This window comes from Toxorhynchites rutilus, chromosome 2, assembly GCF_029784135.1.
Source record: "Toxorhynchites rutilus septentrionalis strain SRP chromosome 2, ASM2978413v1, whole genome shotgun sequence".
NCBI lineage: Eukaryota > Metazoa > Arthropoda > Insecta > Diptera > Culicidae > Toxorhynchites > Toxorhynchites rutilus.
In genome coordinates this window covers 133,213,166-133,229,062 of record NC_073745.1, presented here as the reverse complement: position 1 = coordinate 133,229,062, position 15,897 = coordinate 133,213,166, and the positions used below count along the sequence as shown (strand labels likewise).

The 15,897-nt window shown below is 41.0% G+C and overlaps 2 protein-coding genes across 2 annotated transcripts in view; one reads left to right on the top strand and one right to left on the bottom strand.

The window, feature by feature from the left end:
• The window catches only part of LOC129768330 (F-box only protein 25), a 49,692-nt gene that overhangs the window by 31,909 nt on the left and 1,886 nt on the right, over positions 1–15,897 (bottom strand). The window contains exon 2 of the mRNA XM_055769904.1: positions 2,410–2,617. Within this exon, the coding sequence (XP_055625879.1) occupies positions 2,410–2,513 (104 nt within the window). The 5' untranslated portion in view covers positions 2,514–2,617. The remainder of the gene's footprint in view (positions 1–2,409; positions 2,618–15,897) is intronic.
• Positions 7,700–9,025, top strand: LOC129766136 (uncharacterized). Its single transcript, XM_055766603.1, has one exon. It carries the CDS (start codon positions 7,700–7,702, stop codon positions 9,023–9,025), a length of 1,326 nt encoding a protein of 441 aa, XP_055622578.1.

The following is a 15,897-nucleotide window of genomic DNA, read 5'->3' as shown; positions in this document are numbered from 1 at the left end:
GCCAGAGCGCAGGCTTTTCGAAATTCATTAATGCTGTTTTCGTTCAATATACTAGACAAAATTCACGCGTCTCGACTCTTGTGTTATAATCATTATGACATATATGGTGTTGAGTTTCAACAGAAAAGAATTCATTCGGCATTCAATTTGTGCACCGATTGACAGTATTCTGTGCGATGACTCCCATGGAACATATGGACAATTGAAAAAAAACACTGACCACTGTGCGGTGATGCCCAAGGATCATTTTTTTTTTCCCCTTGTTGGGTGTGAACCACTGCGTCCATTAGTTTGAGCTATTGTGGTATGCCCCATTTTTTGTACTATGCTTCAAGCTTATCTACTGCTTATTGATGAAGAAGTAGACTGAAAGCTATAGCGAGATAGGTGCCAATCAGGAATAATCTGTTTGATAAAATTTATAGTCCTGATCGGCGACACAGACCAAACTTCCTTGGGCTCCAGAATAGCCTTATCAAGGTGTTGAAGTCTGCGTCTTGCTAGTGCTCCGCATTTGCAGAGCAAATGTTCCGAGGTTTCGCTTTCGGCATTACAAAAGCGACAAATATCATCTTGCACTAAACCTATGTTTTTGAGATGGTATTTACTCGGACAGTGTCCTGTTATAAGACCAGTGAATGTGCTGAAGTCTTTCTTATTAAGACTCAGCAATTGTTGAGTAATATTCTTTTAAGGCAGACATTTATACATTCTATTATTGCAGCTACTTCTGCCTGGAAAATCGTTGGCCAGTTCCCCATAGCTACAGAAATTTTTATTCTGGGACCATACACTCCAGCACCTGTTCTGTTACCCATTTTCGACCCATCGGTATAGAACAGGATTGAATCATTACGAACATCGGGACCACCCTCATCCCATACTGAACGGGAAAGTTCGATCACTCTGTATGGAATGTCATAATTGGTCCCCCAAGGATCATAATTCAAACATCTAGTAGAATGTGTTGTTCTTAGATCAGTTTCGAAACCTCGTGAAAGCAGTTTGTAGTTCTATTTCTGCCTGTTAAATCCATGGATTAAACAATAGATATGACACTTCTTGAAACTGACTTCTATCTGTTAATATAGAGCAGGTTCCTACAAAAAATGGAATGATTCTAGAGCATCATCATTATTATCACATTGTTTCCACATAACCGTTTATTGACCAGTGAATGCTGCTCTTTTTTCGATCTGTCATGATTTTTCATTTTGCGATGTAGATTTTCCACGGTACTGATCCTTTGTGAGAACAATCTAAATAGGTTTTAAGCGGCGTCAGCTCAAAACATGCCGGTTATATGGATCACGTATAGTTATAAATAATACACTCTTGATTTTGTGAAAATCACTAAATCATCGTTCAATCGAGTATCAACACATGAACATAGTGACGGGCAGGGGTGAATGCTCGTATGCACTACCGTAGGTTCGATTTCCATTTCATAGCCTCTACTACTGATGCAATAATATACACATCAAGGCGCTGTAGCTGTGCAGCGTTTATAGCAGGCAGAAATTTTGCACGAATACAGTAACTACCGTCACTGCCAGTTTGTATACTAGTGGAGAACAAAACAGTAAAAAATAACACGATGTTGTAATTGTGGCTAGCGAAATACACAACAGCCACAAAATGGCTCGTTATGGTTGAAATGATTCCATTCACAATAGCTGAATTCAGAAAATAAGTTTAAAACTTGGTATATAATTTATGTCGCCAATCCTTACACATATTTAGTTTTGGAAATGAGCAAATGTCCTTGAACTAATTCGATGACCTAGATCTCCAACAATTTTCCTTATGTAATTATAAGAGAGTTTTATGATTAAATCAATCAAGAAAGGAACGTATGTATAACGAGGCGTTCGTTGTTATAAGCAACAGACAACTAAAAATGCGTATGTAATCACATGGTGAACCCCAGGTGATATCCTAGATCTATTACTACTCTAGAGAGTAGCGTTATTTACTCGAGTCAAGAACGAACGAACGTAGGAGAGAAAAGGTGTAATGACAAAAAGAAGAGCTTTCATTGCAGCTGAACCATATGTTTTGCTTCATTTTTTTTCTAAGCTTAAGGCTGAATGCATGAATTTGTGCTCCACTCTCATTTCTCCCAGTCTGAATAATTCTGTGAGGTGTTCTGGTTTGCTCGTTTTTTTTTTGTGTAGGATGGAGAGTCTGGCTTACGAAAGTGAGAATCAGGTGTGAAGAGAAGTTTAAACGGAAAAACGAAATGATTCGTCGTCGCCAGTATCGTCGAACAAAGAACACGCGCCAGTAAACACGGTTGCTAAATTCACCCCGTCTGTTAAGACACTCATATCATTATGAAAAAAAAATTAATGAACTAATGAGTTATGAGTTCAAATCGGTGCTGGTTAAACATTTCGAGGTTCTTACCTTTTCCGCTTGACGCATTCCAATACCTTCAGTTTCTCCCAGCCTTCCTCGGTTTTCACCCATGCCTCGCCAGGAGATCGCCAATCCTTCGAAATAAAAGGCATTCTGTGTGCTACTTTTTGGCAAGGTGATTTCCACTGAATGTTTGCGCGTATATAAAACAGCGCGAAATTCGTTGTACAACTTAAATTGCTCGCCTATGTCAAACCTAAAACGTAACAAAAAGACAATTTAGTTTTATTTCGTTTCTGTTGAGGACATGTACATGTTAGAATTTATTATTCTGGACGTTTTAAATCAAACCAACCCAACGTGATTCGCCAAATGTTAAAATATTAATCAAAACAACGCGAGTGCCGATGATGTGCAACCTGATGTAATTTCTAACTGGTAGTGGAATTTAAGCTTTTATTCTTGAACGAGGTTTCGAATCCTTCTTCGTTGTTCTACAGTTTGTCCCCTGGATTGTTAACTATCAGTGGGGTTCGAGTTGAGTTAAGTTAAAGTAATAAATTAATAGAAATAGTCTCCTTAAAAAATGTATGCTGTTGGGGTAAGACCGTCACCCTTTGAGTGACGTAAGCCCGGCATGATTTCCCGTTAGTTGGAGGTTATTGGGACATTTTCTCCATCTATTTTAGATGCTCCGCAGCTCCCACGGAAATCGAATTATGAGAGTGGGTCCCAGGAGAACCTCACCCTTGCTCTATCCCTTGCACTATCATTGGTGAAGTTTCTGTCAAACGTGCTTCCAACACTTTGGAATCCCCAGGTCTACGTTACAGCATCACGTTTTGTGAAAGGTGATAAGCTCGCAACTAGGATCTAGACTCCATCGAACTAGTAATTGAATTGTGGTGTGGTTTGAGGTGCCGCATGTTAGATTTACTTAATATCAAATTCCTTTCTCTTCCATATTCCATGTTCATCGGAGCTTGTTCCGACAATATTTCCGAAATCAGTTGAGCGATTCGAACCAGATTTGATAGCGACATTTAGAATTAGAATACCTCCCATTTGAAGGTTGCCACATTCAAAATGGTTCAGCTTATGTCAAGTATAGTTTTTGACAAATTCAGGGTGCCGGTGTTACCCCCATAGGGTGCCAGTTTCACACGCACTGGTTGGTGACTTCGTTTTCATGTCAGCATTGAAAATTGACTATTACTTGCAAAAATGCTTAAATTTTCAATATTCATATTGGAAAATAATCAAGATCATGATTCTGTGAGTGTTGCGACCATAGCTGCAACGAACCATCATCAGGATGAAAAACAAATTTCAGTGTAGGTTTTCCCCGTCCTACCTAGAAGTTGCAGGCCTTGTACTTCTCACTACTACTTAAACATCGCAATATACCCATTTTTGAAAAACAATAGGTATAAAAGATAGAATTGATACGTGCAGATAAAAGGTTGCAGAAAAACGAAATTTCCGTCCTGATTGAACGGAATTATTTATTTCAATATTAAAATTAGTTGTAAAAATCGTCATATTTCTATTAGTAAAAAGTCATACAGGTAAACAGATTAAAACAATAGTTAAAATGTGAACTTAATATCTAACTTAAACTACTTACAAACTATAGTTACAGCACTCACGTGTAACCGCAGAAATTATAAAAAAAGTTCACCAATTACCTAAAGACACTAAACGTAAGTAGATAAAAAAAAATTATTTAGATACAAATTAAAAACCGATGAAACAAAATACTAATTCTAGTTTGTAAATTTATAGGAAATTTATAACCTTACAACAAATTATAAAATAAAGGTTATCGATTCGGAAGACGTCTTTGTTGTCTCCGCAACAAATTACAAAATTCGTTTACGCGATCGGAAAGTGCTGTCAACCTGAATTATGTCGAAGCGAGCAAATCGCGCTAAGGATCCCTGTACAGGCTCCGTGTCAGATGCGGCTCTTGGGCGAGGCGAAGCGTCAGCGTTGAACGTGTTGAACGATACATGCAAAGTTTGTGGCTCTGCGGAAAACAGTCGGATGGTGTGTTGCGATAGCTGTGGTGATTGGTTTCATTTTGAGTATGTAGGCGTAGACGAGAGTGTAGAAAATGTGGACTGTAACTGCAAAGATTGCGAAGCAAAACGTGCAGCTCGGGGCACAACTAGTTCATCGACGTCGGTGGCACCAACGAACACAAATCTCACATCACTGGGCACAATTCCGAAACACCCAGAGGAGTTTCAGGCTTTGAAGAAGCAAATGGAGAGTTTGCAGGAGCTGATTGGAGAGCAGAAGGAATCGTACGAGCGTTTGCTGAGAACAGAGAAAGGTTTTAAAACAGCGACAAGAAAGTTTCGAAAAGCAACTGAAAATAATGGAGCAACAATTAGCATCCCGACTACAGGTACCGAACATAATGCCGAATGCGAACTCGACGACCATCACAGATGTCCCTGAAAATCGTCGGAATACTGTAGGAGGAGCTAGGACAAATGTAGAGCTGCAGCTTTCAGTTTTGGCTGAAAAGCAGGCACTTGAAATGGAGCACCTCGAGGAACGGTTAAAAGTATTGCAGATAAATAACGACGACCTAAACAGACCCAGAAATGGCGCCACGAGATTAGATCCTGGAGCACAGGAATTTTTCCCGGCGATTGACCCGTTTCGGGCTTCATATTCATCACACGATCTGAGCAGGAGTCAGCTAGCCGCGCGTCAAGCAGTGGCAAAGGAGCTTCCAACGTTCACGGGTGTACCAGAGGAGTGGCCATTGTTTATTGCCACCTACGAGAGCACTACTCGTATGTGCGGATACAGCGACGAGGAGAACTTACTTCGCTTGCAACGTAGTCTGAGGGGAAAAGCCCTTGAAGCCGTTCGAAGCTTCTGTACCCGACAGGATTAACTGGAGTAATTCAAACGTTGCGTATGCTATTTGGACGGCCGGAGGTAATAATTCATTCGTTGGTGAGCCGGATTCGGAACATGCCTTCGCCGAAGGCGGAAAAGCTTGCAACGCTCATCGACTTTGGCGTAGCAGTCCAAAACATGTGCGCGACGATTAGGGCCTGCGGACTGGAAGAGCAATTGTGCAACGTAGCGTTACTCCAAGAGTTAGTCGATCGGTTGCCGCCAACGATCAAGCTCAATTGGGCCTTGCATCGACAAACATTGAGATCCGTCACACTGTCAGACTTCGGGGCATGGCTGGAAAAGCTAGTAGAGGCAGTGTGTGTGGTTACTATACCCTCTAACACGCCGACTAGTACAATGAAGGCGGAGAAACGAACCAGGAAAGAGGACTTGAATGTGCATTTAGAATCTGACATAGACCCATCGTTGAAAGTCGTTCGTAAGCCAACGAACAAAGAATGTGTCATCTGTCAGGAAAGCTGCGGTAGTGCAGCCGCGTGAAGTTCCAAAATCTCGATGTTAGTGCCCGCTGGGCAGCTCTGAAACAACACAAGCTATGTCGCAAATGTTTGAAGAAGCATTTTGGAGCCTGTGACGTGAAGAATCCGTGTGGGAAGCATGGATGCTCATTATGCATCATGAGCTGTTGCATGACGACTCAAGGTATAAAGCAAGTGTTTTTCCGAGGACGATACAATCAGGTGAGCGGGAATCGTCTCAGAACTGCAACACGCACGTCAGCGAGACTGGAAAAATTCTCTTCCGATATGTTCCAGCAACAATACATGGTCGTGGCGTTTCGGTCAAGACGTACGCCTTTCTGGACGATGGTTCGTCAGCGACGTTGATGGAGCATAGCCTGCTTAAGGAACTGAAGTTGGAGGGAAAATCCCACCCTCTCTGTCTGAACTGGACGGCGGATCAGCATCGTGAAGAGAAAGACTCTGTGAAGCTATCAGTGGAGATTTCAGGAGTTGGTTGCAGTAACAAGCGGTATCGAATCCCGAAGGTGCACACAGTACATCGTCTCGCATTGCCACGTCAAACTATGAACATCGACGAACTCGCAACAGAATTTAAATACCTTGAGGGTTTATCTATCGATTCATACAGGAATGTTTCTCCGAGACTACTCATCGGAATCGACAATTGCCGGCTGGGTCACGCGTTGCGTAGTCGCGAAGGACGAGAAGATGAACCCGTAGCTAGTCGGACACGACTTGGTTGGCTAGTGTACGGGCCATGCTCAAAGTCAACTGGACATGCAAATGTGAATTATTCAGCTTACCACAGCTTCCACATCTGTCCGTGCAGTGAACAATGTGATGCAGAGCTGCATAAGGCAGTGAAGGATTACTTTTCGTTGGAGAACGTAGGTGTTAAGTCGGAGAAGCCACCTTTGTCAAACGATGACAATCGCGCAATGCAAATTTTGAAATCGCAAACTAGGCTGAAGGGTGACCGTTATGAATCGGTACTACTGTGGAAGTACGAGGACGTTCATCTGCCTAACAGCAAACAAATTGCCATGAAGAGGTTGTTATGTCTGGAGAAGAAGTTATTGAAGGAGCCTAACCTAGCGGAGGCGTTCGCCAAGAAGCTTCGTGAGTACGAGCAGAAAGGATACATAAGAAAGTTATCGCCTGCTGAGCTCGACACTAGATATCCTCAATCGTGGTTTCTGCCAATATTCTCTGTCCAAAATCCAAATAAACCTGGCAAGCTACGCATCGTTTGGGATGCAGCCGCCACAGTCAACGGTATATCGTTGAACTCCATGCTGTTGAAGGGCCCAGACATGCTGACATCTATCGTGATGGTGCTTTATAAATTCAGAGAGTATCGGATTGCCGTGGCTGGAGATATCGTCGAGATGTTTCATCAAGTTCTGATGAATTCGATTGATCAGCAGTCCCAATGGTTCTTGTGGAGAAGCTGCGATCAAAGCCGAGAGCCAGACGTATACGTCATGGCGGTTATGACCTTCGGAGCCACCTGCTCACCGAGCTGTGCGCAGTTCATTAAAAACGTAAACGCACAACGTTTCCAAGACCAGTTTCCGAGGGCCGCGGAAGCAATAGTTCACGAGCATTACGTAGATGACATGCTCACCAGCGTAGAGACGGAGACTGAAGCAGAAAAGTTGGCGAAGGAAGTTGAATACATCCACGGTCAAGCAAGCTTCCAGATCCACAATTGGTTATCCAACTCCAAGAAGGTACTGGAAGCTCTGAGCATAGAAGATCGAGGTGAGAAAAACCTAAACACCACAGCGGAGCATGCATCGGACAAGGTGCTAGGAATGTGGTGGTGTACTGTAACGGATATGTTGACGTTTAAGGTTTCACCTCGATAGGACTCAGGACTTATATCAGGCCAAATTGTCCCGACAAAGAGACAGGTGCTGAGCACCTTAATGAAAGTTTACGATCCGTTGGGACTTATCGGAAACTTCCTTATGTTCCTGAAGATCCTGCTCCAGGAAATATGGCGTTCTGGTGTGACGTGGGACGAGCCAATAGCATCTAAGGAATGGAACAAATGGAAGCTTTGGTTGAAAGTCCTCCCCAGAATTGAATCCGTTCGTATCCCTAGATGCTACCGGATGTGTACCGGAGCAAAAGATCCGAACATTCAACTTCACATTTTCGTTGACGCGTCCGAGAACGGCTACGCTGCCGTGGCATATCTTCGCTTCGAAGAAGGTAGAACCATCGAATGTGCGCTAGTCGGCTCGAAGACTCGAGTTGCTCCATTGCGATTTGTCTCGATTCCCCTCGAGATTCAAGCTGCAGTGATAGGAGTACGCCTTGCTATCAGTATAGAAGATTCGCATAAGCTGAAGCCATCGCAGAGGTTCTTCTGGTCGGATTCGCGGGACGTGATTTGTTGGATAAATTCAGACCATCGCAAGTATAGTCAATTTGTCGGATGCCGAATCGGAGAAATACTAGAGCTCACCGAAGTTTCAGAATGGAACTGGATATCAACGAAAATCAACGTTGCGGATGATGCTACTAAATGGCAGAGGTTGCCAAATCTGTCCTCAAACGGGCGCTGGTTTCGAGGTCCCCCGTTTCTCTGGGAACCGGGAAGCAGATGGCCTATTACCAGGTCTGATCCCGGATCCACCACTTTAGAGTTGCGATCTCATGCTTTGCACCACACATTGCTGGAACCAGCCATCAAAATAGACAAATTTTCACGATGGAAGCGCCTAATACGACATGTGGCCTTTGTCCAGCGGTTCCCAATGAACGTTCGTAGGAAAATTTTAAAGGAGACTCTCGTCACTGGACCACTCACGCAAGAAGAGTTGGTTGGAGCAGAGAACTACATATATAAGACCGTCCAAGCCGAAGTTTTTCCGGAAGAGATCCAGATTCTCCAGGAAGCGGATCGGGAGCCTTGGAGAAGCAAGAGAAGTCTACCGAAAGATAGTGCACTATACAAGCTCAGCCCGATTTTCGATAGAGAAGGTGTGTTACGCATGCACGGTCCCATCGATGCGTGCGAATTCGCATCAAATGATACCAAGCACCCGAAATTACTTCCTAAAAGCCATCACGTAACCGAATTAATAGTACTGGATGTTCACCTGCAGTATTGTCATCTCAACCACCAAACCGTCTTGAATGAAATACGACAGAGATATTGCCACGCCTTCGTACCGTCTACCGTCGGATTCGAAATCGTTGCCAACTTTGCAGGATCAGAAATACGAAACCTCAGTCACCGATGATGGGAGATCTGCCTCCGATGCGTTTGAAAGCTTTCTCTAGACCATTTTCGTACGTCGGAATCGACTACTTTGGGCCTATGCATGTGATGGTAGGCCGTAGGGTAGAAAAACACTGGGGCGTATTATTTACGTGTATGACCGTAAGAGCAGTACACATCGAGATCGCCCACTAGTTATCCACCGATTCCTGCATACTAGCCGTTCGTAATTTCATCGCACGAAGAGGAATGCCTTTGGAGATAATAAGTGACCGTGGCACGAACTTCACAGGTGCCAACCGCGAACTGCAAGAAGCCATGCTGAAAATGGACCAGAACAAGATGATCGAGAGTTTTGTAAGCGCCCAAACCAAATGGTCCTTTAATCCACCTGCGGCGCCACACTTCGGAGGATGCTGGGAAAGACTCATCCAGTCTGTCAAAAAGACTCTTACTCAAGTTAAGCCCAATAGAACACCCACCGATGAAATGCTTCGTAACATGCTCGTTGAAGTTGAGGCAATTATCAATGCTAGACCGTTGACAGAAATCCCGCTCGAACATGAAGAAGCCTCATCACTCACACCGAACCATATTCTAATCGGATCTTCGAATGGCTCCAAGCCTCCGATCGCATTTAACGACAGTGCTTCCACGGTTATACGCTCCTGGAAAATGTCGCAGGTATATGCGGACGAGTTCTGGCGATGCTGGGTCGCCGAATACCTTCCGACCTTGACCAAAAGGACAAAGTGGTTTCATCCGGTCAAACCGTTGGCAGAAGGAGATATCGTAGTGGTAGTCAATCACAATCAACCCAGAAATTCGTGGCCGAAGGGTCGAGTCATCGGAGTGACCAGATCCAAAGACGGACAGGTTCGTCGTGCGTCAGTACAAACTGCTGGGGGAATTCTCGAGAGACCAGCAGTTAAATTGGCAATCCTGGATGTTGGTTCGACAACAAGTAAGTCGGATCAGTGATCGCGACGTACTGGGGGGGGGAGTGTTGCGACCATAGCTGCAACGAACCATCATCAGGATGAAAAACAAATTTCAGTGTAGGTTTGCCCCGTCCTACCTAGAAGTTGCAGGCCTTGTACTTCTCACTACTACTTAAACATCGCAATATACCCATTTTTGAAAAACAATAGGTATAAAAGATAGAATTGATACGTGCAGATAAAAGGTTGCAGAAAAACGAAAGTGTCCTGATTGAACGGAATTATTTATATCAATATTAAAATTAGTTGTAAAAATCGCCATATTTCTATTAGTAAAAAGTCATACAGGTAAACAGATTAAAACAATAGTTAAAATGTGAACTTAATATCTAACTTAAACTACTTACAAACTATAGTTACAGCACTCACGTGTAACCGCAGAAATTATAAAAAAAGTTCACGAATTACCCTAAAGACACTAAACGTAAGTAGATAAAAAAAAATTATTTAGATACCAATTAAAAACCGATGAAACAAAATACTAATTCTAGTTTGTAAATTTATAGGAATTAATAACCTTACAACAAATTATAAAATAAAGGTTATCGATTCGGAAGACGTCTTTGTTGTCCCCGCAACAGTGAGGCAAACATAACAATATGTGCCCTCAGATCTCACAAAACAATACTTTCCCTTATGGGGCCGGGATTACCCCCAGTTTCCCTACACTTTTTCTCAAAAAGCCATGGTGACCCTGTCATTTTTTTGGCGAACGTTACAATATAAATCTTAATATACAGGGTCTTTCAGATTAAACGCTCACGCAACAAATTTTAATAACTTTTAATAACAAAAGTGAACCGATTTTTATTTTTGAATAACGAAAATCAAGCTTATTTTAGGACATTTTCGATGTGACCAACCCTTTTCTCAATAACGCGTTTTAAACGGTGAACAAAATTCTTCCTGCACAACTCTACCAAATGTTGAAATTCTTACCATAAGAAGACAAAGTTTCATTAAGGCTAATGCGATTTCATTAAAAATACACGTTCTTGTAAATTGTATATCTTGACACTAAAAACCATCCGATCAGACTGAACGAGTAGCCGAATATTATCGTCCCGAAGTGGGGAATGTAGTGTTACCATCGACGGAGTGAAATAAAATTATAAGGAGCTATTCGTTTTTTACGTGAGCGTTTAATCTGAAAGACCCTGTATTTAAAAGCTATTGGATTTCAGACTAGAATACGACACATTTATAGACTTAACGAAAAACCTCCAAAGAACTGAACCATCTCAAAAATAAACCGGTGGGTAATGTCGGGAAAATAACCGGAGATACGTTGGACTACACCGAGGCTGGTCAATTTGAATACAGTGGAATCCCGATTATCCGCTGAATAGTCTGGCTAGCTCACCGCGAATAACGACAATCGCGGACAACGCAATAAAGGAATACAAATGAGGTTCAAATACGAACAGAACATGTTTTGGCATGAAAACTATGTTTTATCAATACAAAAATAATTAAACTGTCCATCTATAAAGTCGTGTACACCAGTGGTCAGATAATGTGAAACCCATGACCAGTACAGAAGTGCATGAGCCTATCCCTATGATCATGTAATATGTGCGTAAAGTAATCTATTCTGATTTTGGTGGTTCTGAAAAGAAACTCCATTGGTGTCATTGACGTTTGTGTTGCTAGATCATAACTGCAGTGCTGTCGATAGTGTTGCTGGATTAGATTTTCGTTGGATTTTGTTGAGGTTTTGTTTTATTTCTATACCATTTTTCGCTCCTTCTCTCTTCATTTTATATTCTCGTCTTCTTTTTTGTTTCATTGAGTTTGTGAACTAAAACGTTCATCCGGGGAGGTTTGGGTGAGAATGATGTTGCCTTGAATTATAGAGAGTTTAATTTTTTCAGTTCATTCACTTCTAGCCTTGACTAATGCCAAATGGAAAAAATGAACTATCGGCCTTGAGAAAGGCCATTTTGGGCGTCTTGCCGCCGCCTTCGCCGATCGCTTTCCGGCTAGAAACAATTCTTGTTCAAGATTCTTCAATCACATGCAAATAGCATGTTTTTTCGCTACTTGAAATACATGTTTGATACAGAAAATATAATAAAATAAAGACAGCTTGTACTCAACAATTTCTACATTTCAATTTTGGTTTCATTTGCTCTATTTCTTCTCGAGTTTTACGCAGAATTTTGTTTGTTTGTATTGAAGCACCTCCCCCCTTTTAGAGGAACGAGATATGTCAAATCATCATAGAAACATTTCTCGTACCCTCAAAAACCCTCAAATGCCAAATCTGGCTCCATTTGCTTGATTAATTCTTGAGTAATGCAGAAATTTGTGTTTCATTTGTATGGCAGCGAGATTTGTATGGCGAGGAGTGTCCAATCACCATAGAAACATTTCTAGCCCTCTTAAACCCTCTTAGTTCTCGAGTTATGCAAAAATTTATGTTTCATTGTATGGCATCATCAAATGAAAATGATGAAAATGAAGGCAAGCTCACGAATGAGCAGAACAAATGTATGAAAAAAATGGAAATGCTTCAATTTAATCAATTTAAGGTGAAGGAGGAAGCTAGCCATTGTAGTAGTATAGGTAAACCCACGTGTAAAAATATATTGTTTGTGAGAGAAGAGCAAATCACACGTAAATAGATCAATTCACTTATCATATTCTGTGGCGCTTCATAGACACGAGTCTTTGAATAAATTTGAAAAAAAAATTAACAATTTAATACTAAAGTAAAATGTATGAACGATATGTTCCGATGAACAATTGCAAATATAAAAATATATAAAAGGTGCATTTGCACATGAAGTAAAATTCTGATTATACGAGAGCGTAACATGAGCAAATTTAAAACACATGTGAATTTTGGTATTAACATATTAAGGACCGCACGTTTTGGGGCAAACTTGTGTGCTTCATTTGTTCGGATTCCACGAATGAGATCGTTTCCTTCGGTGTGGATGAGACGAATACGAACCACCGGTAGGCCTTGTGAGATTCTTGGCCAACCAAGGATTTAACCATCAGGTCTAGGAAACAAGAGTTATTTCGTGTTCCATCCGTAACAGTCAGAAAGCGAAACACGAGAAATCTCGTGAGCGGTCCGCAAAGTTTTAACAAGTTCTTCCGCATAGTAACTCGATGTTGAAAATTCCTTAACATTTTCCTTCGTTAATCGTATTGTTTTCACATATTCACGTTGGAGAGCCTTAACCCTTCTCTTCGTTGGCCAAGGCATTTTGTTTGAATGTAATACTTTTCCGTTTAATGTAATACAATTTTCTTACCCAATGTTAAAGTTGCTAAAACTTACATTATAGACCCATTAAACGTAAAACTAATAATTGTATTGATATCAACACAATTTTATTCTATTGATTTTCATGACATGAAACGCTATGACTCAGGAATAACATTTTATTAAGTGGTTTTTATAGCTGTTTCGATGATGTTGTCTGGCATCAGTGTCGAAACTAGAAAATGGAGTCCGATTGAGCTAATATTTTGCATTAGATATTTTATCGTGTAAATCAACATTTCGCACGGATTTCCACATGAAAAATCGAGATGACCATTTACATTGGCCCCTTAAACCATACGTTTTGCCTCGTATTCCAAAAAAAACACCCAGAGTGTGGATTTTACCGCAAGGTTGATGTGGGGCTACCGTAGGCTTAGAAATCTGTTGTTTGTATTGATAAAAATATTGATTGAAAGAAAAAAAATTCGAATTCAATTGAATTCAACATATTTGCTTTGTAAGTAAAGAATTTGAACAAATGCCAAAAATACCCCTGACTTGCATTTGTTTGTTTGCAATGCCAATTTCCCCATAAACTACGTTTTAGGGAAACACATGTCGTTGAGAACAAATGTTCCCCAGCTTGCATCTATTTCCAATGTCGAATTTCCCAGGTACCTTGGTTTTGAAGTCTGTGTTAGGGGCACATTTCGATGGGAACAAACATTCTTCCAACTTTCATGTTTTTGCAATGCAGATTCCTCAGGCTGCTCGGTTTTGAAGTTTGTGTTGGGCGAATCTTAAATCAGTCAAAACGTGGCAGTTAGCGCGTTTAGATAACGCTTCACATTTTACAGTTATTTAATTGTTTATCTGATGAAAAATAACATTTTATTAACTGTGATAGATGCGTAGAAATAATTCCCATCAATTGATGCAAACATCTTTCCGATCTATTAAGAAATGTGTTATACGAATTCGGAATCTTACATTTTTTCCTGCATGGTCTGTGTTTAGGTTTTCGTTTTTCCTCCCTATATACACCGGTTAGACAGTCCCACGTCAAAAAAAAAATCGAGATGACAATAGGTCTCGACGTTTCATGCAATTTTAACCCTCTGCGGTCGTTTGTCTGCTCTCAGCCACCACAGCAAGGAATCATACTAAATACCTTATTCAACGACGATGTAAGGTATTACATTTTTTTCTAAATGAATTGCAATATCTAGTGAACCTTTTCACGAATGTATACCGATTCTCTTTGAATAATAGGTAGCGACTCTGGGTGTAAAAAAATATTATTAGCATGAAAAGATAGGAGGATCCCTTTAAAGGAAAATAATTTCCGACCGCAAAGGGTTGACATTTTTTTTCAAACCCCCAATATCATGTTCGCATGTGCATTTAAAACACGCACAACAACATTTACTTTGCATGAAACGTGTCGTGCCAGTTACGCTACGTACCGGATAGTATAATATTACCTTAAACTTACACCCCAGCACAGAAATGAAAAACCTAGTCATACGTCAATGCTAGCCAACACGGTAATGGCCTAGGGACAGGGCTCTGCATTGTCATAGTCAACTGAGGATAGTCAACTGACTATCTGACTGACTATATCCGTATTCAGTAGTAATGACTTTTGGTTTCTTCACGTAGTTTCTCCGCCAAAACGACCATAACGAATTCGTTCCTCTCTTAGAGCCCCCGCAGACTGCAGACTGATTTGTCGGCCGATAGTTTGGTCGGCTTCTTAATCATTACGGAGAGGTATGCATGTGCGCACATTACGTCGATTCAGTTGGGTCGGTTTTTGCACCAGAAGGCCGACCCGACCAAACTGTTGGTTGACAGAAAGTCTGTAGTATGCGGGGGCTCTTACTCTCTCTCTCTCCTATGTACGTGTGCATTAGGGTGCCAATGAAAAGGGTCATCTCGAATTTCAAAAAGTTACCTCATGAAAAATGTTCACCACCTCGAAAAAAAACACCCTATGCAAAATATCAGCTCAATCGGACTTAAGGGAGAGTGGCGCAAAGCGGTCAAAGTTTCAGTTTTTTTTTTAAAACGAAAAATCACCGAAAATCGAAGCTTTAAAAATTTTTTTTGGATGCCAAATGTCTTAAAATTACATAACTTGTCGAAATTTACAGTTATCTCGAAAAAAATTTTTTATTTTGTTTTCATTTTGGCACTTGGTCGTTTTTCTGTCTGAAAAATTAATTTTTGAAAAAAAAAATTTTTAAAGATAACTGTAAATCTCGACAAGTAATGCAATTTTAAGACATTTGGCATCCAAAATTTTTTTTCAAAACCTCGATTTTCGGTGGTTTTTCGTTTTTCAAAAAAACTCAAATTTTAACGCTTGTGACACCAGTAAATGAAGTTCGAATGATCTAATATTTTTCATATGGTATATTATCGTGCAAATCAACATTTCGTAGCAAGTTCCGAATGGAAAATCGTGATAACTATTTCTATTGGCACCCTAAATCATACTTTTCGTTACGCATGCCGAAAAAAAACTATAGTCCCAGAGTGCCGATTTTTGACAAAAAAAATTTCAAGATGACACTAGATCTGGACGTTTCATGCAATTTAAAGACATTTGGCACCAATTTTTTTTTCGAAACCCCCGATTTCCTCCCCCCTTGAGTGATTTTTCGA